The sequence below is a fragment of the Stomoxys calcitrans genome, chromosome 2 (genome assembly GCF_963082655.1).
Source record: "Stomoxys calcitrans chromosome 2, idStoCalc2.1, whole genome shotgun sequence".
Classification (NCBI taxonomy): Eukaryota; Metazoa; Arthropoda; class Insecta; order Diptera; family Muscidae; genus Stomoxys; species Stomoxys calcitrans.
This window is the reverse complement of record NC_081553.1, coordinates 238,043,387-238,061,053: the sequence shown is the minus strand read 5'-3', so window position 1 is coordinate 238,061,053 and position 17,667 is coordinate 238,043,387. Positions and strand designations below refer to the sequence as shown.

At 38.6% G+C, this 17,667-nt stretch overlaps 2 protein-coding genes and 1 long non-coding RNA gene across 7 annotated transcripts in view; all 3 read right to left on the bottom strand.

Moving 5' to 3' along the window:
• Positions 1–3,048: 3,048 nt before the first annotated feature.
• LOC131995249 (uncharacterized) lies at positions 3,049–3,722 on the bottom strand. The gene has a single exon (XM_059363602.1). It carries the CDS (start codon positions 3,547–3,549, stop codon positions 3,106–3,108), a length of 444 nt encoding a protein of 147 aa, XP_059219585.1. The 5' UTR covers positions 3,550–3,722; the 3' UTR covers positions 3,049–3,105.
• A 3,700-nt stretch (positions 3,723–7,422) lies between these two features.
• Positions 7,423–8,162, bottom strand: LOC131995282 (uncharacterized). The gene is made up of 2 exons (XR_009397346.1): positions 7,584–8,162; positions 7,423–7,506 (listed from the first exon to the last, which is right to left on the bottom strand). It is a non-coding gene; the product is annotated as an uncharacterized LOC131995282 (long non-coding RNA).
• Positions 8,163–9,264: 1,102 nt separating this feature from the next.
• LOC106088151 (intraflagellar transport protein 56) overlaps positions 9,265–17,667 on the bottom strand; it is a 71,772-nt gene continuing 63,369 nt past the window's right edge. For all 5 annotated transcript variants that reach the window (XM_059363747.1, XM_059363746.1, XM_013253526.2 and 2 more), the window contains 6 exons: positions 11,508–11,662; positions 10,906–11,450; positions 10,384–10,831; positions 9,989–10,321; positions 9,798–9,925; positions 9,265–9,743 (listed from right to left, as the gene is read on the bottom strand). In XM_059363747.1, the coding sequence (XP_059219730.1) occupies positions 9,545–9,743; positions 9,798–9,925; positions 9,989–10,321; positions 10,384–10,831; positions 10,906–11,450; positions 11,508–11,510 (1,656 nt within the window). In that variant the 5' untranslated portion in view covers positions 11,511–11,662 and the 3' untranslated portion in view covers positions 9,265–9,544. The remainder of the gene's footprint in view (positions 9,744–9,797; positions 9,926–9,988; positions 10,322–10,383; positions 10,832–10,905; positions 11,451–11,507; positions 11,663–17,667) is intronic.

The window sequence follows — 17,667 nt, the reverse complement described above, 5'->3', positions numbered from 1 at the left end:
TATAGTTGGTGCTTTTTGCTTTTTAAATTGGCCAAAATGAATAAAATCTGCGTAACTGAGTGAACAACTATAAGACACCTGGATTGTGTAACAGCTTTCAACGAAATTCTGCAAGCAGGTTGTATAAACATGCGAATACTTTAACCTGTACATTGTGGAAATATTTGCTTAAGTTTCCATCTGTTTTGTTGGCGTTCCAGCTTCTATCAACATTTAATGGGTGCTGATTCATATTCGAGTTCACAGAAGACGTTAAGTAAGTCGAATTATGTATTGACAGATGCCATCGCACTATCGAAAGGCTTACCTTCACATACATATGCATAGATAACTCATACGAGTATACTCTTTGCAAATGGTTCGAATACCTGTTGGTAGATTTGCAATTGAAAAATGGAGGAATTTAAGTTCTTTGCAATTGGGGGTGTAAGTAAGCATGCTTGTACTTAAGTCTATAGCATCTGTAGTTAGTTAGATAGGCAAGACCCATGAGATACCCATCCACTTTGAAGTGGGACTCTCGAATATGTGTGGGAATTTAACCAAAAACTCTTAGGGAAGCCTATTATTGTTTCTATAATTACCACAAATGTTATAATAAGCAAAAAAAAAGGTTTAAATTACAAACGATAATTATTGTTAATTCATGGCGTGAAATTGAACTAGAAAAATAGGAATAATGTAGTGGCGGTTAGTAAATGGAAACCAAACTTTAATTTTATACAGATTAAGTTTGCTGAAAACACGTGTTATGAAGATATTTTACGCCTAAGGCAGTTTATAATGACAGCAATTTTTTTTGAATAAGTGAAAGCTTGTATCGTACAGATTAGGAAACCAGTTAGGAAAGGCAAAAGTCGGGCGGAGCCGACTATGTAATACTTTACACCACCGAGTCTACGTACGTCTTTTAATACATAGCATCAATGTTCAAATCTAGTCAGACTTTAATTTAGCCTATCTATTGAAATATCGAACCTTGTAAGATTTTCTTACGATAGGACCTAAATTGTGGCTACTACATCGGATGAAAGATATGTATGGGAGCTATATCGAAATCTGTACCGATTTTGATGAAATCTTGTAAACATAATGGAACGGCAAATGAAACGCCTCACGCAAAATTTTGTTAAGATAGGGCCAAAATTGTGGTTTCTACAGCTTTAAAAGGCCATATCAGAAGATAGATATAAATGGGGGCTATATCTAAATCTGTATCGATTTTGATCGAAAAATCAATAGCGTTCATCCTTGGACCATAAAAGTGACTTGTGGTAAATTTTATGACAATCGGACAACAAATGCGACCTGTACCTTGATAATAAGATTACATGGACAGACAGACGGACAGCGTTATACTTATCAATGGGTCTAGCTCTACTCCTTCCTAGCGTTGCAAACAAAGTTAAAATACCCTATACCACAGTGGTGTGTAGTGGCAAAAAAATTTTTTTCATGTGCGCCTACGAAATGTTGAAAGAACCTATCTTATGTAAAATATTCTAACGATTCCAAAAATGCTATGTCTGAAATATTTATTGGAGTAACAAAAAATTTTTTTTTAGGATTTCAGTAAAGGTGTCGGCGGCATATCGTTGGAATTGTGGCACCATTTCTTTACCAATTGCTAATCTGTTTATACCTTGGGAAGGTTACAAAATTCTTCGAATAATAAAAAAAATTTGTTAAAGATGGCTCTTATATGCTCCACAACTTAAAATTTCCAAAAAAAATTTATTTTTAAGTTTTGGTTGATAATTTTAAAAAAGTTAAAGCCTTGAAAGAGGAGAAAAAAATTAAAAAAAAATACTAACATTAGTTAACATTTTTCCACAAATTTTGACTTTGATAAGCCATAACTAAGCACCTAAAAACCGTAGCACTCTTTTTAAGTATACATTTTAATCGCTTATCTGTCCCATGCCTTTTGAATCATTCAATTATCTCTTTCGGTTCAAAAGATATGATTTTTGCTATGAAAAAACTCAAATCGCACCACTGTGCAACGTTGATATGTATGACTGCTAGCATTATTACGAATGCATTAAAAAGTTAATGTGTATTTAGAAATTCCATATTATTGTCCTGCTACCATTGTCTTTGCGACTTGAATAGTTTTCCCCTCCAAATTCTATATATACCATGAGAAAAATGCCTGCGAAAAGTTTGCCAATGTGTAAGATTCTAATTTTTGAATGGCCCTTGTTCAAAGATTTCTACAAAAATTTGCATTTAAAGCTCTTTATGTTAGCCATGTTTGAGTTAATCTCGTGTTTGGATGCCAATAAATCACCGTGTCATTGATGCAAATAATTACCCCCCACCCACGCATCCAGTTGAATACAACCTGTCCGCCCCCTAATGGAAGAAAGGCCATCGTTGCCCACAACACCTGTGACCACCTTTTTGCCCACTCTCCCCGTGTCCACACAAATGAATCTTCATCGCACTATGATTTACGTATGGTCGAAGGTTGATGTATGCGTGTATACATATACGTTGCCGCATATGGGTTGCGGACTCTGACACAAACCGGAGGCAGATAAGCATATGCTTAAGCAGAGATTATGTCCAAGTGTAATGATATAATAACTGCTCCACCGAGACCATTAGCAATTCAAAGCATGTTTCGTCGTGGCAATTACGGAGCTGTGCAATTATGCCTGAAATCAATACCGGTTGCATGGATGACAACGGAAACCGGATGGTCAGGCAAGAACAAACATAATGTAGAAATGCAACGCACACACAGAGACTTACCCGCCCACACATATGCGCAGCCCCTCAGCCCCTCATGTCCTTACAAATGCACTAGTCGGCCGTGTATGTAGGTGCGTTCGACTTTGTGGTGCATTTTGGTCTGATGATGATGATGCGATGAGCCACGATGAGCGGCATGAGGGGGAGATAGTTGGTTGGGCCACCGAAGCATGTAATTACCCTGTTCGGTGCGTATTAGGAACCGTAAACGATGCCAATTGATGGAAGCATACAATGGGTGGCTGAGATGGTAGTCACTGGAAACGCCGGCCACTCATCAGACGCGGATTGATTTCAATGGAATTTATTAATTGAAACAATGCAAATTGTACTTCAAACTGACAATTACTGGCAATTATTTTCGCCATCCTTGGCATTGTCCTGGCAGTGGGTGGGACAATGCTGCACCATTCGCTCCGCCACCATCTGCAGCAAAATTGGCACTGACTTATCTTCGAATCCACCCAAAATCGCCTCGAAACACTTACGCAATGGCTTGGCATTTTCGCATGCACTCTCCTGGGCGAACATTTGAGCCGAGTAATGGAATCCATGCCATTGGAAGTATTCCATGATTAGTTGATGCAATAATGCCATGCGTGCGTCACCATTGCAATCTTCGCTATGCATCCAAGTGGGCTTACCGTATTTGCCCTTCATCATGGCCATTATTTGGGTTTGCACCATGCAGTGGACTTCCTCAAGACCACCATCTTGTTGGAGTTTTGATTTAATGGCCGCATAAAGTTGATTGAAGGTCTTTTCTCTCGACACAAGATTCCTCGACATGTTCTGCTCCAAGTTGATTTAACGAAATTCTGGTGCAATGGAAGCGAAATGACGATTATGCTCAGCTTGTATAGCGGGTTCAAAGGCAAATTATGTAGAGCGCTTTTGAAATTTCCTATTTTCTACAATTCAAAAGGAAACAGTGAGTGTCAGTGGGAAAAGAGTTGCCAAAGAAATAAAATGAACACATCCAACAATTGACAAAGACAAGAGCAAACAATTAAGGGGAAAAAACCATTCATAAGCCAAAACAAAAAAAGCTGACACGTTTTCCTACATTTACGGTATGTTTACGAGAGCATTAACAGCCCTTTACAACTACACTACAAGAGCATATTGGGCGGTGTCCCCATGTGGCCGCTATATCTAAATCCAATCATCCTTACGGATAAGTAGATATATAATGACAGTATGTATATCAAATGAGAGAAGAATCTGTGCGGATGCCACTCTTTCAAGATCCCCCAAATATGTCAACACACCAATCAGAACAATAGGTGATTCAAATTAAATCGAATCGATTTATTAACTAGACAAACACCTTGCCACACTTTACCATGAGGTTTTCCTCTGCTCGTCCGTCATGCTATAAAGGAGCATTTTTGGGCATAATGCGAAATATTTCGGCGATCATTTAACATAACTTGTGCCGAAACGACGTCCAAAATTGTATTTGACTACAGGTTCCAGTTGAGATTTTTAGGTGCTGCAATGAAATTCGTGCAAAGTAGTAAGTAGTGCTTCTTTTGATCCCTTGTTGTTTTTATGGTTCAAACATGCATCGTACTCGGTACCACTTCTGTGGCGGTTCAGTTCAGAAATTCTTCCTGATTCGGTTTAGCCATTTCAATTTGTCCACGTATGCTTTCTTTGTCCGTCTGTCGTTTTTTGTGAAATCAAGGTGGTTATCGATCGCATTTGTTTCCCAATCAACACCGAATTTCCAACATATTACTTTTTTTATCTCAAAGACAAACGCTACGACTTTTGGTTAAAATCGGTTCAGACTTAGATATAGCTCCCATAATCATGCATATCCCGATATTTGGTATGGAATATTTTATAATCCATCTAAAAGCCTCTGCTAAATTTTATTAAATTCGTTACCCATTAACCCATTAACGTTTAATGCTCGATTTCCTTGAACGATTTTGATGAAATTTCATATTTTCTGTATTTATTTTAAATTTGCGATGCGTTTTTCCTAACACCAGCTAAACGGCTTTAGTTTTGGGTATTTTACTACCCATTCGGCGTTTATGGGTTAAAATGGCTAATCGTTCATTGCCTAGTTGTGTGTATTTCACTGTGTGAGAATGCGCGTTCCATTTATTTGATACTCAGTGTAGAACACTGGAATTTTGGGGCACAATGCTAACAAAGCCTTCCTCTTGAGTGTGCAAAGCTGCATTAATTGGTATTAAGAAAATTTAATTGCGATCATAGTTAAGGAAACGATTGCCTACGGTTAGAGATGTGGCAAGGCAAAAAGTAAACTCGTCTGCAAACTTTTGGCGTAGGAACAAGAAATGCCAGCAGAAGTGAATCGCCCCCACATTTCTTTCAATGATTGCTTGCATCCATTTTTGCAGATTGTGGAAAGTACAAAAGTTCACCTTCTGAAGATTCTTTAAGAAAAATTTAACGTTACCGTTGATATTGAGCACCACCACAACCATCGCCTTCACCAGAATTTGAACAACCCACCAGTAGACCCTGTGTTTTTTGCTGAGCCATACAAGAAAGTGCGTGTGTGATTGTGTGCGAACCCTTAGGTTCGCCCGTATCGGCGGGACTCCCTATCAGTTACAAAATTTATAGCACTTAATGGAATTTAAAAGTTTGTTTATTTTGCGTTGCTACAACCAGCAATGCCACTTGTTCGAGGACCTGCACTCCTGCACTCCTGCACACTGCACTACACATCACCCAACTAGGATGCTTTGGCAAACTTCGGTTGGCAGGCAAAGGAAACTGAAATATTTCTTAAATGAATTTATGTTGAAAACGATAATCATGCAAATTAATAGTTCCTTTTTTTCTCGGTACCTTTGTGCAAAAGAATCCTCGACAACCTTTTTGCACTCCACTTTATATTGTTGCCGGTGCGAAGCAATAGCAGAGCAGACAGGTGGAGAGGAAACTTTGAGACTTTACATGGGTGTGCTTCTATATTTGCCTTCATGTCTGAGCAAAATCCTAAAGAAGTTGTGAAAAACAATGTAAATTTACTTTTAATCTGGCAAAGTGGCTGCAGGCCGTACATGCTCTTCAAACATCCGCTTGAGAAGTGACAAGTGAGTGCATGGCAATCTTGCAGGTTATAGTGGATGCAAAAGATTGCTGTCAAGATGAAGTATTAAAATAGACATTGCAGGTTGCTTGGGAGAAAATAATCGCTGATAAGTGAGAAAAATGTAAGAGATTGAAAGGCTCCTCATTGTATGTCAATGGGTCAATCTAGTTTCGGTGAACGAAGGCTTGTGTGACTTTGGGCACTGCACTTTGGACCCAGCAAAAACCTGTAAACACATAGATAACTATAAATAGATAAAGAATTTGAAGTTCACACCTAGACTGGTTGGAGGCGCTTGTGAATATAGTTAAATGAGAGTTATCTAAGAATGTGCCGCAAGCAGAGTTCTGCCCTCAATGGCATGCTGTTTGCGTCATTTGAATTTTCTAAATATCCATTACATTCTTTCCCGTGAAGGAAGCTATGGTGTAGGGTTTCGGCAGCCTTAGCTTCCAATATATGTGTCTTTCTCTCTATTATTTCTTTTCTTTTTGCTGTAAATTTAATTTTTTTTTAATTTTCGGCAGAGCTGCTTGCTTTGAAAAGAAATAAAATAATTAAATGCACCTTTAAGTTTGGCATATGCTGCAAATTTTGATAGAAATTAAATTCTTCTGTTAATTCTATCCTCTTTGGTTTGCCTATATCTAAATTTAAACACATTTTGGCTAAAAAAGTGATATATGCGAATTTTCATGGTGATTGGATATAAGATGCGATCTCTACCTCAGGTACAATAAAAACGACAGACGGACTAGTAGCACAGAAAGGATATGCGGATAGACGGACAAGGCTAAGCCGAACGAGCAAAAATATCTGAGTCGAACTACACATTTTATCACTAATGTGGGTGCAGGTAACAGTTTTATGGTTTTGTAATACATTCCATATAAATGTATACCAATTGCATGATAGGACCTAAAATAGTTGAGTATTTTAGGTTTCTTAGAAAGCACAATATACATCTTTGGTAGTCATGGGGGCAAGGGGTGCTCATTAACCGATCGCCACATTATTTCGTATTTTGTTTATTGGGATCAAAAGGAAAAAATGTGGGGAAGCGTTTCAATAAAAATACCTTCGACCGTATTCCCAAAACTTAATATAGATCTTAAATAGGTTAACTTCACAGACTTCCTTTAAAGAACTGTCAAATAAACCTATTTTAAGGCTTTACTGAGTTTTGTGAATAAGGCCGTGTTTGTTTTTTGGGACACTCCCAGGATTCACTGAATAAGGTTAGGCCAAGCGATCAGCCGATATACATTTTTTTTTCATTTTTGGCAGTACTTGGCATTAATGATATCAACTTGTTCTCTTTTTACATTCATTAGGTTTTCTTCTATTTGATGACATTTTCAGTCGGCAGATTTGACATCCTTAATGATGTTCATGGGGCCTATCCACTTTACGTTTTTGCAAGTGATCTAACCTTCTATTAGTGAATCCTGGGACACTTCAATGCTCATGTATATGCATGGTAGAATAAAATTGAAGGTATCGTTACTAGCCCAGCTGATTTAAAATTCAAGAGTTTCAGAGTTGTATTGTCCCATTGAATTAACAAAATTGACATCTGACAAATTCGAATCAAATTTAATTATTTTTTTGATATTCTTTTTTTTTTTGTAGCGTTTTTGGAAGTTTATTCTTCTTGCAACCTGTGGGAAAGAAACAATGCGTTAATGAACATGCAACAATGTATGTTGGTTGGTTTGCGTTTGATACAAAGGCCCACCAGCAACATTCTTCCTTGGCCTAGGATTTACACGTTGGTCGTTCATTGGTTTTCAGCCTTTTCTTAGTTAGGAGTGGTTTTTCGACATGCATTTTGATCCTAATAATCTAGAGGCAGGTCTGATGCGTGCTTGTTTTATTGGTTTTTCCATTGGTTGTATGAAAATACAATCCAGACAAATCGTTCTCTACAACCATAGAATGCTCGCATATTGAGCAGACATATGTGATTCTTGTGAAGACACATGAGGCAGTGATTGGGCTATTCTTGAGAATGGTAGAAGCCAGCTAGAAAGGTATTGGTTGCAAGAGGTTCCACACTCAAATTTATGATACCGATATTATGTTTATTCAGACTATTCCTTTGTTTGATCAAACAGCACTGTATTCTTTGAGGAACAGCTGACTTGAAAATATTTACATTTCATAACAGATGTATGCTCATCGTGGGAACGAAGAGATTGGCATGCTTCTGGCTATTTAGCTACACAAAATGAATTTCTTAATTTTCAACGAGAATTTAAAATTCGATTTAATTAGAAATGTCAACTTTTCGACATTTCTATGTGTTAGATTTGCTTTGACAGGTTAGTGGAACAGAGTTGTATACCAATTTTTTGTATAATTCTACCATGTGTATATGCCTAAAAGTTTGACACCTTTCACTTGATTTATGCCAAGGTGTATTTTTATTAAATACTCCCTGATTTATGCTAAAGGCCTGTTAATTTTATTTTACCAAAGAAGAATTTCCACTTGATTGGAATGGTGAGGGACACTATGAATCATTGGAAAATTAGTTGACCCAACATATAGTACTGAAAAATAGCATACAATGACATTGAAATCTGCTATTTCGCTTCAGCAGTTAAGCATTCAGGCTAATCCATATTGAATTTCATTTTCATTTAAACCTCCTTTTGGTTGGGGACAATTTTCTCATTTCAGTTTCCGTTGTGTTTGAATTTCGCACTTCATATCCTACCAATGATCACTGCTTGCATTTTCAGCTAGAAGAGTGTGAATACACCTTGGCCAGCCAGTGGCAGGGAAAACGCAAACAAACCGAACGAAAATCTCGACAAGAATGGTGACAAAATGGAAATAATAACAGAGATATTCACAAAGGCAACAACACACAATGGATGCTCCTAATGAGGGGCTTCATGGAGCGCGAGCTCATTATGTGGAAGCCCTTAAATGTGCATAACTTGGATTGGAAATAGTAGATGCTGTGGCTTGGAACATAATGGAGTGAGGTGTGGATCGGGGCGGCAATACAAACAAGCAAATCAAAATATTTACTGCTGACAAGCGTTTGTCACAACCGCCAGTCGTTTTCTAGTTCCTCAGTTTCCCCATCGTCCTTGGGAGAAGAAAAGTATGTTGTCTTTTTATAATAATCAGAATGATGGGCATGATGATGAGGACTATGGCGATAATAGTCATCATTATCGCACCATACTTAAAGGCAACAAAGGTAGCAGCATCTTAGGGAAGAGATGTTGGCAAATAAACACTTCTAAGCTTAGGCACCTTTCCGAGCTATGAGTTTTATGCTTCGCTTCCATGCCACAAGGACACATTCAGGTGTTCATACACAAACACACCCGCCCAGAGTGGATGCATGCCCTGCTTGTTAGCGTTTCAATTGTTTCGCCCTGTTGCAGACTACTCGTTCGTTTGTCTTTTTTTTCATATTTATTTATCCATTTATTTGACAAATAATGATGACAATACTGGAGCATACTTGCAGCCTCTTTTAGCTGCCAGCAGCACCAGGACCAGAACTCTCTCATGCTAAACCCAACGAGTCACCTTATTGGTTTATATGCTTTAGGGAAGGGTAGAAAAGGCGAGGGTAGGCATCTTTATTTGTGTGCAAATACTTAATCAATAGGATACCCAACATGCCAGGTTCATACGTCGCTCAGCAGTGGGTGGTCCTTTGCCAAGGGCATACTATTTGAAGGAGGACATGTGCTTTCTGATAGCTTTGATCATTGCTTCGGCTTGGCCGTTGGACGAATCTCGCAGAAGTCCAATGACATCATTGATGCCACTGTGTGGTCGTCCCTTCTCGCTCTTGGTGGCCAAGGCGTATAGTACACCGGCACAGGCTCCGCGTTTGCCCTCCCAATTCTCGGGGCTGGGGTCGAGTCTGAAAACAAATGGGGTTCGGAAATTATTGCCTCAAAATTTCTTGGCGACATACTTCTCCAGCATATCAAAAGCCTTGGCTGATACCCAAAACTCCTCGCATTTGTAGCATTCATTGGCGATCAGCTGCAGCAAAAGAAATGCCTCCGAATTGGTGTCCCTGGTTATGAAGATGTTCCAGGCCTGTAAATATTTAATTTTGTTAACTTGGTCCTTTCCGTCCGTTGTGCAGCCTGAATTACTTACCAATTCTGGCCTTCCCGAATGTATGTGGCATTTGGCCAGGATCATGCAGTAGGTGTGCTGATTTTTTATATCCGTGTCGGTGATCTGCTGCAACAGTTCCTCGGCTTCTTTGTAATAGCCTGTGGCACACTTGGCCTGGGCATAGTTGTAGTTGAAGGTATCATCGTTGACGAAATAGCTTCTGATGGAGTTCATGTAGACCAGAACCTCTTCGAATTGGCCATACAAGAAGAATGCAGAGGCCATACTTTGGCGGCCGGGTATGGTGTCACACTCGGTGGCTGAGCTGCCCACCAGATGCAAATTCTGTTGGGCTGTTTTGATGTGCTCTTTCTGGGGGTGAGGATGGGACAATCACTATCACTAAAGCGGGCACAAGCAAAGCTGTTACTTACCGAGCCCAGTTGTTGGCCCAAAGCAGCATGAACCACCCCCTTCAAGATGTATTCATGGGGCACACTTGGCTGCACCTCCTTCATCAATGAATGTGCCTCCTGAACATCGCCATTTTTCAAATAGAAAATGGCCAAATTAAGCCGGGCCTCTGGCACAATGTTCAACAGAGCCGGAAAAACTTGCAGGGCGCCTTCTCCGTTACGAAACACAACCAAATTGTGGCGTATTAGGTCCGCTCCAAAGGTGCCATTGTCAACGATATTCTTGATTTCCTGTTCGGCCACACGCCCGTTGAACAGGCGGAAGCGGTTGCAGGCTTTCAAATTGGTTGCGATAGTGCTGTCTGGATATTTGCTGAGGTACACGTCCAAGACCTCCTGCGACATGTCATAGTAATCGAGTTTGTAAAAGCACAAGGCCAAGTACACATTGACGGCAGCGTATTCTCTGCAATAAAGTTGCAACATTTGAATGATTCAGGCTTCCAAATAATTCAATGCATGCATTCATGCCCCACTTACTTGTTGTCCAACAGCAGTCTTTTGTAGATGTCTATGGCCTCCTGATAGTGCGCTCTCAGATAGTGCAACGAAGCCACGCTCAATTGATCCTCCACTTTGTCTTGCAGGGATTCGTGCATTTGCATGACCTGCTCCTCATTGTGGAACTTGTGGGCCAGATGAAGCATTAGCCTCAGCTTGAGAGCTGTGTTGGGTATTTGCTCGATCAACTTCTGGGCCTCATCGTACATGCCCAGATAAAACATGCACACGGCCATGTTAAGGTTAATGTCCTCTGTGGGCGACTCCACATCGTTGATGTGCTTGTAGAGATCCAAGGCCTTCTGGTAGTCGCCCAAGTGGAAATAGCAAAAGGCAATCCACTGGTCAATACCAATCAACTTGTCCTCCTCCTCGGAATCGTGGGCAAACTCTAGAAAAGCCCGTGCTCCTGTATAGTCACGTTTGATGATGAAATCTTCCAATGAGGGTGGTGCTTTCTTTGCATTCGTTGCACTTGGTATGTGTCGTGAATTGGCAGAATCATTTTTGCCGCGAGATAGAATCTACTCTTGTTTAGCTTGTAATAGGAAAGACGAATGAATATTCCAGGGCAAACTTACCATCTTGGCTGTTGAGTTTTTCAGTTGCGTCTTAACTTTGCAGTGTCCAGGTATTGTAAGACACCCCCAACATTTGGTTGCTATGTGAGTTCCTTAGCGGCGCAGCAGTGGCTCATAGCAACGGTTGCCAGGTCAATTGTCGGTAAAACGGTTTTCTATGTAATTTGTTTTGTGAGAAGATTTGAATTTTAATCCAAAACAAGGATTGCTAATCAGTATAGCCTTAGACCCTATTTCATAACGAATAAAATTATATGGAGCTGCTACTACATTCTGACTGAAACTAAGGCTAAACAAGAAGTGATCGAAAGTCGTTCAGTAACTTAGCAATTGGACACGGTTGTCCCATTCAACTAGGAAAACAATTTTTTTTATTACCACTTAGCTACGTATAAAAATGCTCACCGGCATATTTATGTGGCAATTCTCGTTAAAATAGCACGATTCACAGTGGTTCAAATATAAGGTTACCACCATAGAGCATATAGAGAGAGGTTGGCATGGCCGCCCATGATACTGAACACCTGGTTTCAAATCCTGGCAAGAACATCAGAAAGTTTTCAGCGGTGGTTATCCTCTCTTAATAATTACCTCTTTATAATGCTACCATTGCACAGCTCACTAGTTAGTGAGAAGGTGTCAGCATGTAATCTTTTGGGGCTTAGCGGACTGATGATGAAGCTTATAGCACTTATAGCACACCACATTGCCCTTAACTTTTAAACCGGTTTTTTTTGTCTTCTATTCTAAATGAAAGGAAGAATAAAACCTATAGGTTGCAGCTGGAGAAAGAAATCCAAGAAACAAATATTTTGGTTTTTATATCTCGCAATATCTTTCACAGAGTCCTAAATCATGCAAATGGGCCAGCCAGTCAAAAAAGAAGTTTGGAGAAGTGGAAAGTGGTCTACTTTGACACTCTGTATCTCACCTTGTATGTCACCCTGTATTAAAGATAAAGACCAACAACACCATTTTCCTGAAAGCCTATCTCCTCTTCTTAGATAAAAAGTTGTGAAGTTATTTCCAAATTTTTCGCAGTTTGGACCACTTTATGCGATGTTATAATAATATCTATATCTCGCAGTACCACTGTAGTGAATGTACGATATTCTCAGAAACACTTCCTAATTAACTTCGGATTTAAATAAAAAGGGCACAGTTGGCACAATGTTAAATCCACCTTCACGAAATTTTAGTTCGGTTTGTCTAATTTAGTTTGTCTAGATTCACTCCTTTATATAGGTTTAGGCGTCTTTAACCTGACTATTGGTTTAAATCCCTAAAAAATTCTTTAAATTTTACGCATCGCTTTGTGGGGTTTGTTTGCAGAGCACAGTGGACGAAATGGCCAATATAGCTGTATAAAGCTAATATCTTAAGAACCAGTAGTGCAATATGGCTGAAGCCTTCTTGAAGGTAAAAATTGGCCAAGTCAGGTTATTTGTTTTTAAGTTGTGGCGAAAGTGGTGTTTGTAAAAGCAGCTCTTCAAATCATAGTTAAAATTTAACTGGTTAACTTTGAAATACATCGTTGGAAGTTCAATTAAATCAATTTAATTTTGTCATTCCGCTTGCAACACATTGAAATATCCATTTCTGATTCTATAAAGTATATATATTCCTGATCGTCGTAAAAATCTAGTACGATCTAGCCATGTCCGTCCGTCTGACTGTCTGTCTGTTGAAATCACGTTACAGTCTTTAAAAATAGAGATAGTAAGCTGAAACTTTGTATTGATTCTTTTTTTTGTTCATAGGTAGGTTAAGTTTGAAGATGGGGTATATCGAACTATATCCCCATATAGACCGATCCGCCGAATTAAGGTCTTAGACCCATAAAAACCACATTTATTATCCGATTTTGCTGAAATTTGAGACAGTGAGTTGTGTAAGGCTACTCGATGTTCTTCTTCAATTTGGCCCTAATCGGTTTGGAATTGGATATAGCGGCCATATAGGCCGATCTCTCGATTTAAGGTCTTGGGCCCATAAAAGGCGCATTTAATGTCCGATGTCGCCCAAATTTGCGACAATGAGTTGTGTTAGGCCCCTCGACATCTTTATGCAACTTAGCCTAGATTTGGAGATAGCTCCAGATTTGGATATAGCCGATTTAAAGTCTTGACTTAAAGACTTGATTTAAAGTCTTGATCTATCTCTCCATTTAAGGTCTTGGACTCATAAAAGGCGTATTTATTGTTCGATTTCGTCGAAATTTGGGACAGTGAGGTGTGTTAGGCTCTTCGACAACTTTCTGTAATTTGGCTTAGATCGGTTCAGATTTGGATACAGCTGCCATGTAGACCGATCTCTCGATTTAAAGTCTTACACCCATAAAAGACGCATTTATGGTCATATTTCGCCGAAATTTGGGACAAAGAGTTGTGTTAGGCCCTTCGACATTCCTCTTCAATTTTGTCCAGATCGGTTCAGATTTGGATATAGCTGCCATATTGACCGATTTCTTGATTTCAAGTCTGGGCTGGAAATTTGACACAGTGACTTATATAGGGCTTTTCGACATCTGTGTTGTATTTGGTTCATATCGGTTTATATTTGGATATAGCTACCAGAAAGACCAACATTTTGTTCAACAAAATTGTCTTATACTTATTAGACCACTCAATATTCGTGTCGAATTTGGTCCAAATCGGACCATATTTTGGTCCGAAAGTTGGTTTACGTATATACCCGAGGTGGTGGTTATCCAAAGTTTGGCCTGGCTGAACTTAACGAATTTTTACTTGTTTTTAATGAATGTGTTTTTGTGCAAGCATTAACGGCATTTCTCTGCTACTTTGACATTGATAATTTGAATATTCGATAAATGCCAATCAAACAATTTTGAAGGTCTATAGTTTGATTTGCGTGATCACTGTAGTTGTTGTTAACTGGCAACGTCTCATAGCTTGTGTATAGAAAGTCTTCGTACCGGATTGGAACATGAGAATTTAGTGTTATATCAATAAAGACTTAGTGCTTCGTGGAGGCCTTTTTGATTGTCGGTCTGCCACCAACTTCAAAGCCATTAGCTTTTGTGGCAATACTTTACTTTGAGTTCAACGGCGATACAATATTAGACCCATTTTTTTGCTTCCTTATAAACTTTATAGAAACTTGCCTGTTGCTACTTTAAGCTCGTTTGTCGAAGGTTCTTCAATTATTGCGGATAATTTTTGAAACTGATAGCGGGCAGAACATGATGATAACTCTTTCTTGGCTCCAGTACTTTTGGAAATGTCTGGTGCAATCAAATCTAGGTCTTCATTTAACCAGTCTTTTTGTTTATATTCGAAAATTTTTCAATCTTGGTTGAATTTTTGAATTTTTGTTTTCAATTTTACTTTAATAAATTCTTTTTTTTTAACTTATTTTATAGCGTTGATTAGCACTTGGTTTGGTTATATCAATTACATTATTGAAAACATTCGTCTGCATAGCCAAAAGTCTTTTTCGAAGGTATATTTTCGTTGTGCCATATTATAAGTAGAAACCGCTTTGAAATTGACATTGCACCTAAAATTGCTTTTGATCAATATTCCAAAAACTTGAAGCTGATTTTACCTTCAGCCTTTTAACAACGCTTTTAAAGTTAAGGGTGAGTGTTAGGAAAAAAATGTTTTTGTGAAATTTGACTTGTTTATTTACTCATAAATAGCCGCATAGTTTTGCCAGATTTCAGGGTGGACAAAAAAAGATCTACTCCTGTTAAGGTCAAAATATAGATATATAGATAAGGATAAAACTATGTGGCTATGTATGAGTGAACAAACAAGTCAAATTTCACAAAAACAATTTTTTTTTCTAACGCACACCCTTAACTTTAAAAGCAAACACCATATTTGTGATATATGAAAATACTTTTTTTATTTATTAAACTTGTAGCACACAATATAAAATGCACTAAAAATACTCATGTTCCCCTTTAAAACCAAATTTATGTTTGAAAGCCCACAGTAAGTTTAACGTGTACATAAAATAAAATAAAACTAGTAGTATCGAAATCTGTGGTTTGTTGGCAATCTGAAATATCGAAAATACTTAACCATTTCTCTATTGTGAAATTTTGGATACGACGTGCTAGATTCGCCGTTTCCCCACTGTGCATAGTTGCGTTTTATATGGGCGCGCATAGTATGTAACTCCACCTTAATTAACGAACTGCCACTATCAATTTATTTAGTAAATTTGACATTTTCATTATGATAAGGTACACAAACGTGCTGCGTCTACAAATCATAAAAAATTACTACCGAAATTTGGACTCGGTGACCGCTACTTTAAGAGCGTTAACTCCAATTTGTTTGGCTAGATGGGTTCATCAATAGGCATAATTTGGGTTATTGGTCAGGCGAAAATTTACATATGCTTCACGAATCAACACTTCCTCCACAAAAAATAACTGTTTGGTGCTGTTCGTATGCCGGCGGCGTCATTGGGCCATACTTCTTCTTCAACGATGCCAATCGCCACCCTACTGTGAATGAACAACGCTGCCGCATCATGCTCAGGTCGGCGCTACAAGCCACGTAGCACACGTTACAATCGATTTATTGAAGAGTAAGTTTGATGAGTCAAGTCCTTTTTGGAAAACTCCATAGTATGACGGCCAGTGTGGTTTTGGAAAAACTTATTTTCAGTTTTTAAGGCTGAATATAGTAATCGGTTTCTTAAAAATTAAAATTTTTTAGAATAAATAACCGATTACTCAGATGTTCGCTCACAAATGGTTCATTGCCAATCACATTGTGTGATATGCATATAACACTTTTACTATTTATTAAATACATGTGTGATTAGCGAGCTTTGGGATCAAGATCCATGCGAAGCATATACCCGTTCGCTGGGGAACCAACACAATTTATATAAATTTTTATCGTAATTCGTCCAAGTTTCGTCTGTTCGTTTTTGCTTCTTTTCTCAAATCTTTTCTTAGAAAATAAAATTCAGTCCTCGTGTTGTTTCTCAACATTATCCTTAGTGGAGTGGGTGGCGTAGTTTTTGCTCACAATGCCGATTTTACTACTTCTCTTGGAACTGCATGGGGATTAATGCCATGGCAACTACCACCTGTGGAAATTGGCTTTCGCATTCAAAGCCTGAAGAGTATTTGCATTGGCAAGAAGAAGAAGAAGTTAACAAAACACTCACATGTTTTGTGGCATTATTTTCTTTATTTTAACAAAATAAACAGATGGTTGATTATAAACCCACATTTAATTAAAAAAGTATTAAATAATAAATTCATATGCATTGGCCGACTGGCACTACTGGTTGCCTTTGCTTGTGTGAATGTGTAGAGCTGTGCGGGCAATTATTTGTTGATCCAAATGGGATTCCGCAGATTACAGCCCGCGGCTTGTGAAATATTTGCACAATATTTTAAATGAATGACTGAATGAATGAAATGAAATTGAAAACGAATCAAAACTGAACAAAAAACCAACATCACTTAGAGTGGCAAATTGATAAACAATGTGTTGATGCTATACCATGTACACACATACATACATACACACATAGCACGTAGGTACATGCCCGTACGTACGTGTATAAATAGACACCTACATATGTTTATATGTATTTGCGCATATTCGTGAATGATGTTTAAATAGGCATTCATTTCAAGGAATTACCACAATTCTGCCCACCACTGATACATACACAGAAAAATGGAAATTAACTTTAAAAGCTTTACTTAAAAATCAAGCTAGAAGGCCGAGAGCCGGAGTCCAAATAACTCAATGAACGGAATGTAGGGAAGTACAAATTTAAATAGTTGGCAAAAGGATATACAGTGAGCGACAAAAGTGTACGTCCGGTCTACGAAGAATGGGATGCTTGAATGGAAAACAATAAAGTCATGGATATTCCAGTAAGAAACAGGGGGATTCTTTTCTCTTATCAACGATTGCCGTCCTATTCAAGTTTAAGCTCATTCATAAGGGACCTGCTTTTTATTTCCCAATGCTTAGGGCGCGCCGCAGAACGACACCATTTAGTAGAGAAACTGTACTCAGCCGTGTACATATAGCTCACATATGTCACCGGCATTAGTGGGAGGATAGGTTAGGTTAAGTTAGGTTCGATTAGTTTATGTTAGGTTAGAGTGGCAGGCTATTTGCATGCACAGACTCACTTACACAATTTTAGTCCA